Below are 18,029 nucleotides of genomic sequence, written 5' to 3'. Positions count from 1 at the left end.
AGTGGACGGTAAACAAGATCAACAAACGATTCAACAGAAATCACCGCACAGAGAGGGGTAGGAGATGGGGGCAGGTGAGATATACTGTCGGAGCACTGGAGGACCAACACGAATCCGCCGGTGGAGGTTGACCATATAGGTCAAGCGAGCTCGATGGGGAGGAAGAGGAGAGAGCGCACCAAACCAGAGGAGGAAGGAGAGACACGAAATGGGCGCGGTAACCCTAGCCCAGGAGGCCAGGACGACAAGATCTCCTGCGCAAGCCGAAATCGTTCCCGCCAAGCATCGCGGCGTCCAGGACCGAGAGGAAAGGAGAAATCGAGAAGATGAAGGCGTGCGGGATGGCGGAGGGGAAATGCATGGAGAGGAGGAGGCAAATGGTGCGAGTCGAAATACCAATCACGCCCTCACTGCACCAACTCGTACCGAATGGGCCTTAGAGGACCGCCCCGTCGGGGCAACCAATCACCCCCTATGTGTACGAACGTGTAGTCAGCGAGTCGGTAGTCGCTGCACAGAGACCTCCCCCGTTCACGGTTCACACCACAGCTTTAGTTCTTTCCATTTTCGTCTCGAGAGATACGCGCGTAGAGCTGGATGCAGAACGGACGAACGCCAGCCGTGCATCTCAGAACGGACGTCTTCGATGAACCTAACGGCTCCTGATGCTATATGCTGGCCGCGCGCGCGTTCCCGCCAACTCATTCCCCAGCTTGACCTTGACGTGAGCCGGCTGTTCAGAGTAAGACCATACCATTTCTGCTCGGACGCCTCCGCTACAAAATCCCTGTGATCTCCCCCTCCAGTCCTCCATCCTCACAGCAACAAGCAGCCGCCACGAAACCCTAGAAGCTTCCCCTGATCCCCTAGTAGATCGAACGCCATGGCTCGCAATGGTAGCGTGAGAGTCTCCCGTTCCGGCGACGGCGAACCGGAAGATAGTCGGGACCGGATCAGCGAGCTCCCGGACAGTATACTCCATCTGATCCTGGTGCTGGTGCCCCTCGTCGATGCTGTCCGCACCTGCGTGCTCTCCCGCCGCTGGCGCGGCTTCTGGAAGCGCCTCCCGCTGCTCTTCTTCGACGACGTCCAGGCGCCCCGTGTATCGCGCTTTCCGGACCTCGTCGACGGCGTCCTACGCGGGTACGCCAACGACGTCGACATGGGGGACCTGTTCGTCTCGGTCTACCGCCGCGACAGCGTCGACGACCTCGTCGGCTTGGTCGCCACCTTGGCCGACCTCGCCGCTCAGCGCATCTCCGGCAGGTTCGTCCTCTACCTGTCCCCTGCCGCATTCAACCTGCACCCGGAGGAATTCCTCAAAAACCTGTACCCGAACCCGGAGGATGACGCCGAGGAGGAGCAGGCGGTGACGCTCCAGTTGCCGTACTTCCCGAGGGTGACGGAGCTGTCCATCACCTTCATGGGCGTCGACCTCGGCATGCCGACCACAGAAATGTTCGCCAAGCTGACCAAGCTGTTCATCTCTGGCGTCCGGTTCACCGACGGCGGCGAGGAACTCAGCCAAGTCGTGTCACTGTGCTGCCCGTGCATCAAGAGGCTGGAGCTGCACAGGATCAGCGGCCTGAGATGGCTCACCGTCTTCGCGCAGTCACTGGTGAGCATGGTCCTTTCCAGAATCCTGGTGCTGGAGCAACTCCTGGTGGCGGCCGAAAACCTCCGCCACAATATGCTGGTGGACAAGTGTTTTGTGCTAAGCAACACCCGAGCCTTCATGTTCCTCTGCGTGCCGGCGTTGGAACAGCTCCTTTGGGAGGACCGCTGCCCCGAGGTGATTCGCCACTGGATGCTACCTAGCTGCCTCCGGAGTCTCGTCGTTGCCGAGCTCGAGCTCAATTATCTGATTGGCGCGGGAGGCCGGTCTAATTTCGCAAGGATCCTGCAGCTTTTGAAGTGTGTTGATACTCTACGCCTCGAATTCCCTAATGCACAGGTACGTATATAAGTTTGCACTTCGCAGTAGCCCTAGTAATTTATTTACTATATATATGAAATGCGAAGCTATTTTGAAAAGAAAAATTTACTTTATACATACATCGCCTCTGCTTGATCATTGTACCTTGAAGGTGACAATGATGATCTGTAAGAAAAAACTTACTCAATCGATTTTAATCAATTAAGATGTATGTATGGTAGAGCTAAACAATGTGTCTAATAAAGATTATTGTTTGGTACCTCTTTGCAGGATCGTACAGATCAAGAGAGTCTTATAGAGAATGTAAACCTTCCTTGTTATTCAGAGTTGGAGTTCATGGTGAACCACACTAGGCACAGGTTTGGCCCAACAATTCTAAACCTTCTCAGGAAATGTAGTTGCGTGAAAAAGGTGACGCTTCAGATGTTCGGTAGGGAGGTATGTATGACTCTCTTATGATTATCTACTTTGCTCCTCTTTTGTTCACATGCATGACTGTGCCTATCAAAGCCAATTCAGGTATTAATTAGATTATTGTTCTAACTTTATTGCTTCAGGTGGGGTACATCCCATGCGCTTCTAACTGCAACTGTCGTCAACTATCAGTCTGGACAGACAAGGTCGTCAACTTAGACTCTCTAGAATGCGTGGCAATGTATGAGTTTGGGGCCACACAAGATGAGAGGAGTTTTATATACTACATTATGAGAAATGCAAAGCGCCTCCGCAAGGTTTCTATACTATTCTCTTTGGGTGCCAATCCAACAAGAAGGTTTTTCCACAAACTCTGCAAATGATCTGCATCATCAGGATGCACTGTTGACTGCTACTCCCACTGAAAGTCAGGCCTACATATGCGTGATGACGAGCTCAGGCTATAAAGTAAAGGAACTGAACTGGTGCCTTGTCAGAGTTATCAAAGAACGCAATAGTCTTTGTTGTTTCCTTGTTATTGTTGCTTGGAGTATTTGTTCTTTTGAGAGATATTCTCAAACTGTTTTGCATTGTAAGATCAAACTTTTATCGCTAAGTTAATGCAAAATGGTCTAGTGTGTGTTATATTTGAAGTCAGCATATATCATTTCAATTTGTTCGAATGTTATCAAGCTTGACTCTTGAGCATCTACAATGTTCCATGATAGTTGGTGCTTAATTAGAGTAATTTGTGCCACGTTATACTAAGGTGCAAATATATTGATCTGAACCACCAATGTTTATAAACATCTGGTGCAAAATGGTTTGGTAGATGACTACGACGACGCTCTAGCCAGAAGCTATATAGTATGCATCCGGTTACAATTGAACCTGGTTTTTTTTTTCTCAAAAGGTCGACAACAGATTTGCTGAAATATATTACAAGGGTATAAAGAAAAGAAAACGATTACAAATGTGCCCCCTTGAAAGGGACGACTCGACGGTACTTACTTTACCACCGTGTACAAGAACCTGGCCGTATCGATGTTTATAGTTTGATGGTTATGTTTGCAATTTGCAAATGATTGCTAGCTTGTATCTGGCTATGCTGCAGAATTAGTATCTTGTCAACAAGTGTACAAGTGTCATGTGACTGTTTTAAAATGGCATGCCCTAGATGCTTATGTGGTGGCACCGAACTAAAGCTTCCAGTCATAAAACTGATCTCTGCACCGATCCAAGCTTGAGAGGGTACTCAGGCAGAATTGCTGCCCAGAACAAGCTCACATCGGCTCCATGTTGAGGTCTTGCTGGAGCAACTGATGTTAGGCGCGCGAGGTCTGACATGTGTTACTTGTGAGAGAGTTTCGTGGTGAAGCTCACTCCAACGTAATAATCCTTAAGCATGTCGGGCATGTTGGCTGGATCGATCTTCACATCCAGGTAGCTTTATTCGTGCTCTATACAAGTTTATGCTATTATCATAGTAAGAACGATAGTCACTACGGGAAAACCGGCCTTTCCCGAGAGCCTAAATAGTTGCCGAGCGCAAAACAAAGGGCTCTCAGCAAAGAACTGATTTGCCGAGAGCACCTCTCGACAAAGTAAAACTCTGGGCAAAGGTTTACTTTGCCGAGAGCACGGCTCACGGCAAACAAAAATGCTCGGCAAACTTGTCCTTTGCCGAGAGCTGCGCTCTCAGCAAATAAGAACTCACGGCAAACATAACATTTGCCGAGAGCCGGCCTCTCGGCAAAGAAGTCCGCACGGCAATAGGCTTCTAGCGGTATTTAGGCTTACGGCGTTAATTATTTGCCGAGAGCTGCTCTCGGCAAAGTGACCTATTTGCCGAGAGCCATGTATGGCTCTCGGCAAAGGGTGCTTATTATTTCATGTGTTTCTCTTCTCCTCGCTTTTGTCCAAAAATATTATTATTTTTTTATTTTGGGCGTTCTAAACTTTTTTCTCTATACACATACTATAGGTTCTACTCAATATTAAAATTTTGTGTATTTTTGTAATTATTTGCTATATCTATTTAATTAATTGCATTTCAAGCAGTTTTTTTAATCACGGGTAAAAATTAAAATTTGAACGACGAGTGATTTAAACACGGGAAATAATTAAGTATAAATTGATATTCATGCTATTTATGCATTATTGAGGCCAAATAACATCTTGTTGACGTTTTTTTCACCTTTTATTTTACGAATCGAATACCACGAAAATGTCGCCGAACGATTTAAAAATTCTTAAAAAACGGAAACGAAGTCGGAAAATTGTGATATTTGCAATAAAGTCATGGTACCACACTTGGAGGCCGTGGTAAAAATTTGAAAAAGTTTTGCACAAGCGGTGGCGTCTGATTCTTACAATCTGAAACATCTCCGAATATGTTTCATAGAGTTGAGAAGGATCCATTAGGATTTTCAAACAATGTCACGCGTGAATTAGGTTTTGGACATCCAAACTTTTTCTATAGTCATTAGAAAGCATAAATTGTAACACGGCAAAATTTCATAATTTTTGGGAGCCGTTTGCTATTTTTTAATTCTTTTTTACAAATTATTTGCCGAGAGCATATGGGTTTTGCTCTCGGCAAAGAACCTTTGCCGAGAGCTCTCTGGTTAGCTCTCGGCTCCGATTTCTTTTTTTACCTAGCCTGCATCAAGGGTTTGCCGAGCGCCCCTAGAAGCTCTCGGCAAAGAGTTATTTTTTAAAAAAAATCATTTTGAAAAAAAATATTTAAAAAAACCTTTCTTTGCCAAGAGTGGCTCTCAGCAAAGATTTATTAGGTTTTGCCGAGAGCAGCTCTCGGCAAAGGATTAAAATTTTTTCCATTTATTTTGAAAAAAATCTGGGCGGAGTAAAAAAAGAAATTTTTTTTTGCTGCTGCAGTTATTTAAATAAGAAATAAGTATATTTTTTTTAAAAAAATGTTTGCCGAGATCCGGATCGGCCTGGTGCTCGGCAAAGATGGGATGTTTGCCGAGAGCCGCCGTGATCTGGCTCTCGGCAAAGTGGGCCTCCAGGTTATTTAAATTTTTTTGCTGCTGCAGTTATTTAAATAAGAAATAAATAATTTTTTCAAAAAAAAAATGTTTGCCGAGAGCCGGATTGGCCTGGCTCTCGACAAAGGCGGGATGTTTGCCGAGAGCCGCCGTGATCTGGCTCTCGGCAAAGTGGGCCTCCAGGTCTTATCCAATGCGCCCACGACACAAAGGCTATCCAACCGCCACCGGCCCGCGCTCACTGCTTGCCCGCCGCCACCGCGCCCGCGCTCATGCTGCTCGCCGCCGCCGCCCGTGGAAGCTTGCCGCACGCCGCCCGTGCAGCTCGCCGCCGCCCCGCCCTTGCCCTCCCTGCCATCCAACCGCCAGAACGCCGCCCCGCCCCGGCCCCCAGCAGCGCCTCACCTAGCCGGCGCCGCGGCTGCCACGGCCCAGAGCCAATCCCGCCCGCGTCTACACATCCCGCGACGCACGAAGACGGCCGCAAGCCCCAGCACGCCGCGAAGCCTCGCAGCGTGGTCTGCGCCCTTTGGACGCTCTCACGCCGCCTCGGCAGCACCGCCCCGCCCCCCGGCGACAGCCGCGCCCCTCCCCGCCACGGCCACCCCGAAACCTCCTCCCTGCGATTTCGCGCCCTGCCCGGCCCCGACCGCCCTCCCCCAGCCGCTGCCACCCGCCACGCGCCCTACCGATCCCCCGGCCCCCCGCCCCGCCCCCGCCGGTGTCCGCCCGTCTCCGCTCTACGTGCCCGGCGCCCTAGGTATTGCAATCTTGTATTTCTTGGTAGTGGTAGTGGTAGTGGTGGGGTGGTGGTGGAGTGGTGGTGGATTGGTGGAGTGGTGGCGGTGGTGCTGGGGTGGTGGAGGTCATGGTGGTGGTGTTGGGGTGGTGTTGAAGTGGTGGTGGAGGTTTCGGCGGAGGTTTCGGCGGTGGTGTGTCGATGGCGTTTCGACGTTTGGGATTTTCGATTGTTGTTTATGTTGGAATTGTATATGTGCATGCCGGCCATCGTGCCGTTGAGATATATATGCTTGCCGGCCATCGTGTCGTTTGTTTCTTGCAGGTTTTGGAGACCTCACCCTGCAGGGGAGGTGCTGCCGAAATTTTGAATTGATGGTCTTGTGTCCTTTTGATTTTCAGAGAAGATCCCGTCGGAGGCTAGCCGGAGTACCTCGTCTTCCTTGACGTTGTGGGTCTGCCCGCACCGCGTCGCCTCGCCACTGCACCGACCCGCCACGGCCCCGCTAGCCTGACTTCACCGCCACCTAAGGTATAACCACTATTTCTTTGTCCTGGGCATGTATCTCCACGTAACCCAGTTAGGCGTCTCCCGTTCGAAAGAGATAGGGTTACAAATATGCAGATCTTTGCATATCTATAACCGTATTTGTTTTGAATTGTCCACGTTTTTTTGGACAGCCCGAGGATGCGTAGATGGTGTTAGTTTCCATGCGTAGATGGCGGGCCGCAGAGCTTTGTGGCAGCTCAGGTCGCTTTACAACACGGGGAGCGGTACACCAGCGCCCTCAGGTGAAGCTGAGGGGTCGGCACCGCCTCAAGGGAGGAGGAGGAGGAGGGCGGCCGAGAGGAGGCCTAGGGCGCCACCGCCTCAGCCTGTAGTAGCACCAGCACCAGAGCTCGAGGAGGAGCTGGAGGAGGAGCAGGTGGACGAGCAGGCTCAGCAGGGAGAGGCCGAGCTGCAGGCCGAGCACGAGGCCGAGCAGCTGGACGAGCACGAGGCCGAGCAGCTAGACAAGCAGGAGCAGCGGCAGGACGAGCAGGAGGCCGAGGTAGGAGGTTCCAGTTCCACCGCAACCTCGGGTGTCTACCAACGAGGTGCGGTGAGACTACCTGATCGGCCGATACCTGAGGCTCTACGCCCGGTCATTCGACCCGTTGGGCAAAAGTACGTAACTTTTATATTTTTTGCTACTACATATGATAGAATCACAATGAAAACTAACAGTTTTTTCTTAATCACTTACGCAGATCTTGGAAGGTCATGGTCCCAGGTGCTCACAAAAGGTTGCCCAATGGCATCATGGGTCTTCTCTGTAGGGAACACTTCCCAGGCTTGGTTACCCACGCCGGAGCGCGAGAGCCGGCCTACACGTACGAGCACTACGTCAGCGCCCCTGATGCGGAGGACGAGACGGGCCACACGTACGACAGCGTGGCGGAGCGGGTTATGACCGAGTTTTGGGTAAGTCTTCCTCCCACTACTTTGCTCAATACATTGCATTCGCCAGAGTTTGTTGAACCAGTGTATTGATACATCTTTTCTATATGCAGGACTTCTTTAGATGCGCCGAGGGCTACGAGGAGAGGGCGACCAAGGCGTTGGCCAAATCTTTTAGATGCCGCATCTCAGACATGCATTACGAGGCGCGGCTCCAGGCCATCATCGATTACTGTGCCGTCTACGAGGCTCGGAAGGTGAAGAAAGAAGATGCAAGATTAATGCATCTGACCAAAGAGCAGTACCTGAAGGTAAATATACAACATCAATATTGATTTCTTCTGAGATTGGGTAGCTTGAATTGTTCTTATATCTGTCAATGTACTTGATGTCGTACAGGTGCCTCCTGGCTGGTGCGCCAATAAAACGTGGGCCTGGAAGATGATGGTCGACAGGTGGGTGAGTGCCGATTGGGCGGATAACCACACCGTCCTCCGGGAACGGCGTTTGCTGATGCCAGGTGTATCACACCACCAGGGCAACCTTAACATCCACGAATACGGGGCAAGATGGGTACGTGACTTGGTGTAGCTTCAATTATTCTTTCAGACGCTTATTCCTACATGATTTGTAACCGTCTTGTTGTTTTTGTCGCAGTCGGCTGCACATCAAAACCAGCCATGCGGAGAGCTCAAGTCATGGGTTCTGGCCCACAAGGGTAAGGCGACAGACGAAATCGACTGGAACCCGGACGACCCAGCCGAGTCCTTCACCAACGAGAGCATCCCCGAGCGCATCAGTCAGTACACCGAGGTGGCAAGGACGGTCCATGGGGCAGACTGGGATCCGCACACCACGGACATTGACGGTGACATCGTCATGAGGGTGGGAGGAGGCAAGAAGCATGGGCGGTACCTCATCGGCAACAGCACGCTCGACCCGCACAGCACTCCCACTCTCTCACAGGTCCGGGCAAGCAGCACGAGCGGTAGCGTGCCCATACGCCCAAGGCAGGACACTTCGACGCATCGTGTGGCAGCACTACAGGTTATTTCTGTTTTATTCGTCGTTCTTTGGTTTTACATTCCTCGAAACTGCTTGTAACAATGCGGTGAAAAATTACAGGCCCAGGTGCTTGCGCTCCAGGAGCATAAGGCAAGGATGGAGGAAGAGCGACAGAGGGAGCGGGAGGCCGAGCGACAGAGGATGGAGGCCGAGCGACAAAGGTTGGAGGCCGAGCGGACGAGGTTTGACGCCTTGGCTCAGTACGTGGCAAGTCTTGGCGTCACGATGGGTCGTCCAGCGCCACCAGAGCTGTTCGCTCCTCCACCGCCTTACCCATACCCACCTTACCCATCCGTGAGTTCAACTTCTCTAACAAAAGCTCTTTACTGTGCATGCCGGCCATCGTGTCGTTGATATGTGATGGGAGGCCTTCGTGCCGTTCATATATATGTGTGCCGGCCATCTCGCCATTGATATGTGGTGGACGGCCATCGTGCCGTTGGTTTTCTTGCAGGTTTTGGAAACCCCACCGTGCAGGGGAGGTGCTGCCGAAATTTTGATGTGTCTAGGCTTAGATTTCAATTTTATACCTAGTTCTGCAAATATTGACTTGTGTACGCTTAGATTACAATTATATGCCTTAGTATTACTATAATTACTATTTTTTCTTCTCCTTTGTGCAGAATCAATCGGCGGGTTCGAATGAGGGGCCTCAGCAGCCGCTGTCGGGAGGGTCGTGGCACGCGCCGTATCCACCACTTCTGCCGCATCAGCAGCCGTCGGGAGCATCGGGGTACCAGCAGTATCCACCGCCGCAGCAGCAGCAGCAGCCGCCGGAGGGAGGGTCGAGGGACTGGGATGCTTGGGGGTGAGCTTGTTGCTCTTCATAATGTATTGTCGTGCACTTTGTGAGATGAACTGTTGGATTTGAGATGTTAAGATGGATTATGTGAGACATGTGATGTGGATGGCATATTTGTTAAATATGTGATATTTGTGATATATATGATGTGTTATATTTGTGAAATATGTGATGTTGAAGCTGGAAATATAAACAAAAATAAAAAAAATGCTCTCTGGACTCTTTGCCGAGAGCTAATATTTGCCGAGAGCCCAACTAACTGGGATCTCGGCAAAGAGTAAGATTTGCCGAGCACCTAACTCTCGGCAAATATGACTCTTTGCCGAGAGCATATTCTAGGGCTCTCAGCAAAGCTTTCCTTTGCGGAGAGCTGGCTCTCGGCAAACCTTTCCTTTGTCGAGCACTGGCTCTCAGCAAAGAAGTTTTTTTTAAACCACCTCAGCCCCATAATCTATTTTATATTTTTTAAAAAAAAAATCTTTGCCGAGAGTTGCTCTCGGCAAAGAAGTGTATGGGACGACCGTTACGGGCGGGTTGCCGTTACAGCGGTGATATTTTGCCGAGAGTTAGGTTTTGCTGAGAGTTTTTATTTTGCTCTCGGCAAAGAGTTTGCCGAGAGGGGCTTTCGGCAAATAAACCTTTGCCGGGAGACCTTTTGCCGACCGCTCTTTGCCGAGAGCAGCTCTCGGCAAATGATCTGCCGAGAGTGAAATCCTCTTTGCCGAGAGCTTCGGGCTCTCGGCAAAGGAGGGGAATCCGGTTGTGAGTTTTGCAGCTTCAAGAATTAGTAAACGTCATTGTTAGTTCATATATATTTTGCTAGCTAGTATATGTGTATAGCTGTGAAAACTGCTGTGTACAAGTTTTCTAGGGTGAGTTTGATGCTTAAACTAAACTATTTGTTAGACCACATGCAAAAATGTGTGCTCTGCCTATATTTTTTGAATGTGTGCTCTGCCTATATCATGTGATATTTAGCATTTGTTTGCTATATTTTGAATTCATGAACATTTAGCTATCTCCTATAGCCATTTAAAAGAGTCCTGTATGGTGGTAGAAAATAGTTTTAACTAACACTACTTGCACTTGTGATTTTAGTTATAAATATATAGCTATAATTGTACTAATTCAAACCAATGTACCTTAGATCATTAACTAATTGGCCTGTTTGTTAGACATATTCTCGCCGAACTATTGAATTTTATTGGTTTTTTATTAATGGTCAAACATATATAACATTATTATATTGATATGCTTGATCCTCTTAGTAACAGGAACACATGATGCATCGTCAAAACCATGAGAGATAATTTAAATTGATGAACAAGGATAGCATTCTAAAAGTGCATCTAGGCCCTAAATGGTTTTTAGTGGACTGGATGACAACATGATTAAGGGACTAATGTATTTTATGAGAATTCTTGGTATTTAGTCATAGGAAAAATTGATATGATTGGGCTCAAGTTTTGAAGCAAGTGCCACTGTTTCTTGGATGCTGCATTAATAGCCTTGTTCCCCAATCTTTTCCCTTATGCTAAGAATGTCAACTTGTCACTCAAAGGGACTATGGCTGCAGAAAATGTGCCGGATCTTTTCAGGCTCCCAATGTCTAGACCTGCTTATGAAGAATTTTTGAAACTAAAGGATCTTTTTAATTCTTTACAGTATGCACAATTGTCAAATGATCAGTGGAAGTATATGTGAAATTCACTTTATAAATTTAACTAGTTTTATGCTGACCACTTTGCTTCTCTTTCACACCTGCTCCTTTCCTTTGGCTGTCAAAATCAAAGTGCACCCCCTAAATCAAGTTCTTTATGTGTCTCCTCTTCAGTGATTGTTTGAACACCAGAAACATATTGAGGAGAAGGAATGACTTTTTGCAAGAAGGCTACAACTGTGTCATGTGTCATGAGGGTGTTGAGGAAACAACCATGGACCTCTTTTTTTAGTGCTCTTCCAGCACAACCAGGTGGTTTGTGTTGAATATGCAATCGGCAATCCAAGGGAGCTTATTTCAGATGATCACACAACAGAAATCTCGCATGGGAGTGCCTTTCTTCATGAAAATCTTTATGATTGCAGAGTGATGCATTTGGAAAGAAAAAAATGATTATATCTTCAACAACAAGCAGTCATCAGTTGTTGTTTGGAAACTTCTCTTTGCAAGTGAAGTTAAGCTTCACTTTTGTCGGCTGCCAGAAAGTCTCCATGAAACCATTATGTTATGGCTTGACTCTTTGTAATAGCTTATTTTCTTCTTTTAGTTCTTGTAGCTAGGTGAGTCCTTCTCTCCTACCTTGGGATAGCTCTTCGCTATCCCTGTTGTAAGTGTTGGCCTTTGTTTTCCTAGGGAGCTTTTTGCTCCATAGAATATGCCAAAAAAAAGTTTTGAAGCAAATGACATAAATAATTAATGAGTCCAAGGTTAACCAAATAAATGCATAAGTAACAAGAAAGTAATGAAAATAGCAAAAGGGATATATTGTTTGATGGAAATCAATTGGCTGCTCATGTGAATCTTGGTCATATTGTACAATGTTGAAGTAGGGTTTCATAATTGAGAAGTTGGCACGCATGTATATTAAATGAAAGATGAGACATAAGTGATTGCATATGAGATGGTCCCACTCATGAAGATGGCTTGATCAAATCAAGAATGTTGAAGATGATTGGACAAGATGTGCATTATTGAGAATAAAACTCATGAAACAATCTAGTTCAAGCAGAAGACAACAATGCAAATGAAACAGTTTTCATTGTGTGCTTAAAGTTGATTCAAGACAAGATGTGACTTGATGGCTTGATAGAGTGGAGATAGCAAGCAAAGGGTTTCGAGGTGCTAAGCAAAGGTGAAGGATAAGCGATGGCTTAGAGACCGAGAAAGCATGGCTAGGGTGAAGAAGAGATTCCTTACATGGAGTCGAGATACCAATCAATCTATGAAAAGCCATGTTTTGTGGAGGATCACATCATTGTTGAATCATATGGAAAAATGACTTATGGATGAAAATTGTAGTCTTGAACATATGGTTAGAAAAAAATATTATGTCACACCTCAAGGTGGTTACGCTCATGGCAATGAAGGTGTTGGATACACTCAAATAGCGAAGATTGAAGTAACGGCAATATTTGAAGAATGAGAGGCTCATGCTTGAATTATTTGCATATCTTTAAATCTTGAGTATAAGTATGTCGTACTATTAAGATGGATGCAACATGAAGTAGTATATGAGGCCTAGAAGCACTCAAAACAACCCAAGTGAAAAAATCGAATTATTAACATAGAAAAAGGAAACAATTGAAAAAAGGATGGGAAAATCAACTAAGCTGGTTTTGCCTGAGTTTAGATTGTAATGGCTAGTTTGCTGGAAGGTTTTCATGGCCAAAGCTCAAACAAATAGTTTTCTATGGGTGGACTATTTATACCCCTTTCCATGCCCCTTTGTGGGTTGTTGATGCTTTTATGAGTTGCCTAATAACTTTATAATAGCCTTGTTGTCGGGTTCATAAACCCGGGGTCCCTCGGGGACTGGCTTCCGCGCCAAGGCTCGGCCCAAGAGTCTAAATACAACAGGCCGGAAGGATGGCCCAGTCGCCGACTAGAAGGTCTGGACCAAAAGGAGCAGTGCCCGCTCATCGACCCCTTCGGCCCACCACTCCGATCGGAGCACTCGCTTCGGCCTCTAGATGCCTCTGGACACCCTCTCCGATTGGAAGGCCTGGCCCAAAGCGATACTTCCGACTCCGACCCCACGTCCCTCTGACTGGGGCTCATGGGAACCCTGCTCACCGCTCTTCTCCGATCGGCGCACTCAGAGCCGACTAGAGCCATCCGACCGGAGACGCCCGCTCGGTAGGAACTAGGAGACGTGCGGAGAAAAGTAAGGCAAGGCTCACAAGTCAAAACCATTGTACTAGGGACCATACCCTGCATGGAATAGTACTCTGCAGCCACCATGACACAAATAGTATTATAGGTGCCGACATCTCCCTCTATGGTATTGTAGGCTCCGCTAAAAATTCCCATACGTATTTGCAGGTACCGACATCTACCGTCCCTAAAGAAGGCAGCACGACCTCCCACATGCATCTGACATTCTACAGTAACATCAATAGTGTTGTAGACGCCTACCATTATCTTATACCTGCCAGTGTGGGCAACAAGGCTCGATAGGCATGGGCAACAAGGCTCGGTAACATACGCACCCTTTCCCTCTCACTTGTAAAGTCGTCCCCTTCATCTATAAAAGGGGGTGCGCTTCCTCCAACAAAAGAGACCAATTCTAGTTGATCAGAGTTCCTTAGATCTATAGCTCACAACCATAGAACCTCCAGGTTCGGACCTCAAGCACCCGCTTGAACACTTAGCTCATAGCGAAGTTCCTGACACTCTCGGCCCTTCCGACCGGAGCCGACCGGATCTCTTGTACACCCCATCTTTCTCCTTCTCATTTGTAACCCCACTGCAAACTTCGAGCACTTGGGCTTAGGAATAAAGTCACCGACCGACCCCGACTGGACGTAGGGCACATTGTCTGAACCAGTATAAATCCTATGTCATTGAGTGCTAGGCCACCTCCAATCACAACGTACAGCAAAACTACAAATATTCACTAGTTGGTCACTTTCTGCACCGACAGTTGGCGCCATCCGTGGGGAAGACGTTGTACGTTCAACACTTTTTGGTCATCGAATGGCCCATTTTTCCGCCAGTCCCGCCATGGCAGGCTCGAGCGATAGGATTCGCTTTGGCTCATTGGAATTTCCTGCACTCTCGCCCGCCGAGATGCGGGTTCCACCCATTTTCGAGCCATTCCAGGCCTTCCTCTTCGGAAGCCTGGCCTTCATCATCGACCGACTTGGCATACTACACCTCTGCGAGGAGGCTCGTGACTCGGCACCCGTCGGAGGGACGTCCTCCATTGACTCCGGGACATGCAACTTCGATGACGCGGCATCTGCACCTCATTCCGAGCAAACTCTCTGCTCAAACCCACTATAAGTAATATACGTACTGTTATTCGCTCTTTATTTACTATCTCCCACCAATCACTCAGAAGGAAAGTATCGCCCACGCCACAAACACCTTACGATCGGTTCCCCTATGACCTCATGTCCTCCACGGATGCATACACTCGAAGGCTCTGAAGGATGCTGGCACCATCCCCCCTCACATCCGAATTCGTGGGAATGGCAGGTTGCATTCCTGCCGTTTCCCACAAACTCCCAGATAGCGAGGGCAAGAGCGACGGTTCCAGCATCGGTGACGTGGCGCCCCACCACTGTCCGTCCTAGGAGTGCACTATGGTGGACGCTCTAGGACAGCCACCGGTGGTTGTGGAGTCTGCGCAAACTCACACCTCTCCGGACCCACGTGCGGGGGCCCTCACGTCTGCGTAAGCACACACCGAGGAATTACGACAATGATGGCAGAACCAGTCACCGCCTACGCCGGCACAGTCGGTGTGACACGTTGCACCCCATGCGCCTGGCCCGGCGGGTGGCGCCCGGGGTCGCGCCCGTCAGGTCCAACACGACATCATGAACGAGGGGGAGCGATCTCCCACAATTCGCTCGGGCCGGCCAGAACATTGCTGCTACGGCAATGCTTCTGTGCGGCGTTCCCCAACCCATCGACCCCTAGGAGCGCGCAGTCTACCAGAACCTCCAGGTTCTAGTAGAAGCCGCCACCGTCCAACAAGCGAAAAGCTCCACATCATGACTCCGACCCATGCCCTCTCCCCACTGGGGGAGTGGGGACACACCACACGAGTCACTCCATCTGCTCGCCGCTACAACCGCCAGGCGTGGCTCGAGAAGCAGCAGTTGCGCCATGATCCAACCCAGCGCCCACTCCACACCAACCACCGATACACGAGCGGCCCGATCCACACCAGGACTCTCGTAGCATCGTCAGCAACCAGCATTGGGCCCGACATGATAGTGATCTCTGCCGAACGGTAGCAGCCGACATGGATCCTAGCCGAACCGTTGAGGGGAGCGGTGAAACGTGCCCCAAGCGTGGTCGCTGGCTTGACGACTAGAGCCCTAGCCCTGAGGGCTTGGGGCCATGGGCCTTCAGCCAGCGCATCTGGAGAGCACCATTCCTGTAGTGTTTCTGACTCACCTGTCAGGCCGAAGGAGTGGATGATGACTATTTCATCATTCAATACCTTCCCATTTGCGTGGGGGAACATGTTCGGGCATGGCTTGAATTCCTTCCACACGACAGCATTCACGACTGGACGAACCTCAAGAGGGTCTTCGTCGGGAATTTCTAGGGGACGTACGTCCGCCCGAGAAACTCCTGGGACCTCAAGAGCTATCAATAGGAGCCCAATGAGTCCCTGCGGGATTACATCCGTAGGTTCTCCCAACGATACAACTTCCTCCCCGATGTCGTCGACGTAGACATCATCAGCGCGTTCTTCTCCGGGACAAACTGCAAGTCCCTAATCCATAAGCTTGGCTGCTTGAAACCCTGTACCACCCGCGACCTGCTCGACATCGCCACCAACCACGCCTCTAGCGAGGAGGTGGTTGGAGCGGTCTTCAGTAGAGGCCGGGACAAGGTCAAAGCCAAGCGCATGGACCTAGACAAAGGCCCCTCCACGTAGAGGGGCAAGAAAAACAAAAAAGATCGACTCTGGTCGAACAGCTCCGCGCTGGTCACCATGGCCAATCGCATGGCCAAACAGCCTCAACAGGGACTGCCTGACCACTTCAATAAACTCATGGACAGTCCATGCACCAACCATGCCTACCCCATCAAGCACCTCTACAAGGAATGCGAGCTCCTCAAATGCTTCCTTCGATAGGCCGGTGGGCCAAAGGAGGGAGACAGCAAAGAGGCGGTGGCCAAGAAGGGGGGCGCGATAGGCAAGGACGGAGATGGCTTCCCCAAGCCTGAGGAGTGCATCATGATCTTCAGCGGATCCGACACCGTCTGGTCCAAGCGCCAGCACAAGACCCGCTATCAAGAGGCATGCGTCGCCGAGACGGCCGTCCCCTCCTTCCTCAGCTGGTCAGAATTGCCGATCACCTTCGATCAGAGGGACCATCCCTCCCACGTCATGAGACCAGGACGCTACCCACTTGTCGTCGACCCCATCATCTGCAAGAAGCGCCTCACCAAGGTGCTAATGGATGGGGGCAGCGGCCTCAACATCCTATACATAGACACCCTTGATGCCATGCGCATCCCCCGGTCGAAGCTCCACCTGGCAGGCTCCCCCTTCCATGGGGTGATCCTAGGAGCGTAGGCATACCCGCTCAGATAGATCAATCTGTCCGTCACGTTCGGCAACCGGGGCAACTTCTGCTCAGAGGTCCTCACCTTCGAGGTGGTGCACTTTCTGGGGTCCTACCACGCCATATTGGGGCAGCCATGCTATGCAAAATTCATGGCAATCCCCAACTACACCTACCTCAAGTTGAAGATGCCGGGACCAAACGGCATCATCATCATGAGTAGCGCCTTTTTCGCACGTCTTCGCATGTGACTGTGAGCACTACGAGCTTGCCACAGCGGTCATCAACTCATTCGAGCTCCCACAGCTTAGGGAATCATTGGCCCCGGCGGTCCCAGACTACAACAAACCAACTTCATCGACGGCCTTCCACCTGCTCGAAGAAACCAAGGCAGTGGGGATTGACCCCACCAACCCAACCAAGATGGTTCAGATCAGAACCTAGCTCCCGACCAAATAGGAATGCGAGCTCGTCGACTTCCTATGTGACAATCGCGATGTCTTCACATGGCAGCCCTTTGACATGTCAGGGATACCACGGGAGGTCGCCGAGCACGCATTGTGCCTTATCCTGGGCTCAAAGCCCACCAAGCAGCATCTGCGTCGCTTTAATGACGAGAGGCACAGGGCCATAGGTGAAGAAATCGCCAAGCTCCTGGCAGCAGGATTCATCAGAGAGGTCTTCCACTCCGACTGGCTCACCAATCCCGTCCTTGTCAGGAAAAAGATAGGAAAGTGGAGAATGTGTATTGATTATACTGGACTCAACAAATTGTGTCCGAAGGATCACTTTCCTTTACCGTGCATAGACTAGATAATCGACTCCACCTCGGGTTGTGAGATCCTCTCCTTTCTGAATGCCTACTAAGGCTACCACCAGATTGCGATGAAAGAATTCGATCAGCTCGCAACCTTGTTCATCACCCTATATGGTTCATACTGCTACATGACCATGCCCTTTGGCCTAAAGAGCGCCGATGCCACCTACCAAAGGTGCATGCAACAATGCTTCACCAACCAAATCGACCCGCTCGATCAGCCTGATCAAGTCGAGCAGCTGAAACTAACAATTGTCGTCTATGTTGATGACATAGTGGTCAAAATAGCCAAAGCTTGTGACCTGATCGCAGACCTGGCCACGACATTCGTGAACCTCTAAAGGTTCAACATCAAGCTGAACCCCGAGAAATGTGTTTTCGGGGTTCCAAAGGGGAAGCTGCTCGGATACATCATGTCCAAACGCGGCATCGAGGCCAACCCCGAAAAGATCATGGCCATCTCCAACATGGGCCCCATACATAATGTCAAGGGCGTACAAAGGCTCACTGGCTATCTGGCTGCCCTAAGCCACTTCATCTCCCGGCTTGGC

At 49.7% G+C, this 18,029-nt stretch overlaps 3 protein-coding genes across 3 annotated transcripts; all 3 read left to right on the top strand.

Moving 5' to 3' along the window:
• Positions 1–883: 883 nt before the first annotated feature.
• Positions 884–3,470, top strand: LOC136549025 (putative F-box/FBD/LRR-repeat protein At4g03220). The gene is made up of 5 exons (XM_066540341.1): positions 884–1,954; positions 2,207–2,374; positions 2,494–2,667; positions 3,264–3,353; positions 3,465–3,470. The coding sequence occupies exons 1-5, from the start codon at positions 884–886 to the stop codon at positions 3,468–3,470; spliced, it is 1,509 nt and encodes a 502-aa protein (XP_066396438.1).
• Positions 3,471–5,493: 2,023 nt separating this feature from the next.
• Positions 5,494–6,614, top strand: LOC136549024 (predicted GPI-anchored protein 58). Its single transcript, XM_066540340.1, has 2 exons — positions 5,494–6,121; positions 6,502–6,614. Exons 1-2 carry the CDS (start codon positions 5,494–5,496, stop codon positions 6,612–6,614), a joined length of 741 nt encoding a protein of 246 aa, XP_066396437.1.
• Positions 6,615–6,818: 204 nt separating this feature from the next.
• Positions 6,819–9,417, top strand: LOC136549023 (uncharacterized). The gene is made up of 7 exons (XM_066540339.1): positions 6,819–7,267; positions 7,351–7,564; positions 7,654–7,851; positions 7,940–8,113; positions 8,198–8,587; positions 8,666–8,899; positions 9,229–9,417. Exons 1-7 carry the CDS (start codon positions 6,819–6,821, stop codon positions 9,415–9,417), a joined length of 1,848 nt encoding a protein of 615 aa, XP_066396436.1.
• Positions 9,418–18,029: the final 8,612 nt, after the last annotated feature.

Source organism: Miscanthus floridulus, chromosome 4 (genome assembly GCF_019320115.1).
Source record: "Miscanthus floridulus cultivar M001 chromosome 4, ASM1932011v1, whole genome shotgun sequence".
In the NCBI taxonomy this organism is placed as follows: Eukaryota; Viridiplantae; Streptophyta; class Magnoliopsida; order Poales; family Poaceae; genus Miscanthus; species Miscanthus floridulus.
This window is presented reverse-complemented; position numbering and strand designations above follow the sequence as displayed.

Excerpts from the sequence above, each read along its gene's own strand:
- LOC136549025 (XM_066540341.1), top strand. The coding sequence starts at position 884 with ATGGCTCGCAATGGTAGCGTGAGAGTCTCCCGTTCCGGCGACGGCGAA. Across the intron at positions 2,375-2,493 it reads TTCAGATGTTCGGTAGGGAG|GTGGGGTACATCCCATGCGC; the intron begins GTATGTATGACT and ends TTATTGCTTCAG. Across the intron at positions 2,668-3,263 it reads ATGCAAAGCGCCTCCGCAAG|GTCGACAACAGATTTGCTGA; the intron begins GTTTCTATACTA and ends TTTTCTCAAAAG.
- LOC136549024 (XM_066540340.1), top strand. The coding sequence starts at position 5,494 with ATGTTTGCCGAGAGCCGCCGTGATCTGGCTCTCGGCAAAGTGGGCCTC. Across the intron at positions 6,122-6,501 it reads CTACGTGCCCGGCGCCCTAG|AGAAGATCCCGTCGGAGGCT; the intron begins GTATTGCAATCT and ends TTTGATTTTCAG.
- LOC136549023 (XM_066540339.1), top strand. The coding sequence starts at position 6,819 with ATGGCGGGCCGCAGAGCTTTGTGGCAGCTCAGGTCGCTTTACAACACG. Across the intron at positions 7,565-7,653 it reads GGGTTATGACCGAGTTTTGG|GACTTCTTTAGATGCGCCGA; the intron begins GTAAGTCTTCCT and ends TTCTATATGCAG. Across the intron at positions 8,114-8,197 it reads ACGAATACGGGGCAAGATGG|TCGGCTGCACATCAAAACCA; the intron begins GTACGTGACTTG and ends TTTTTGTCGCAG.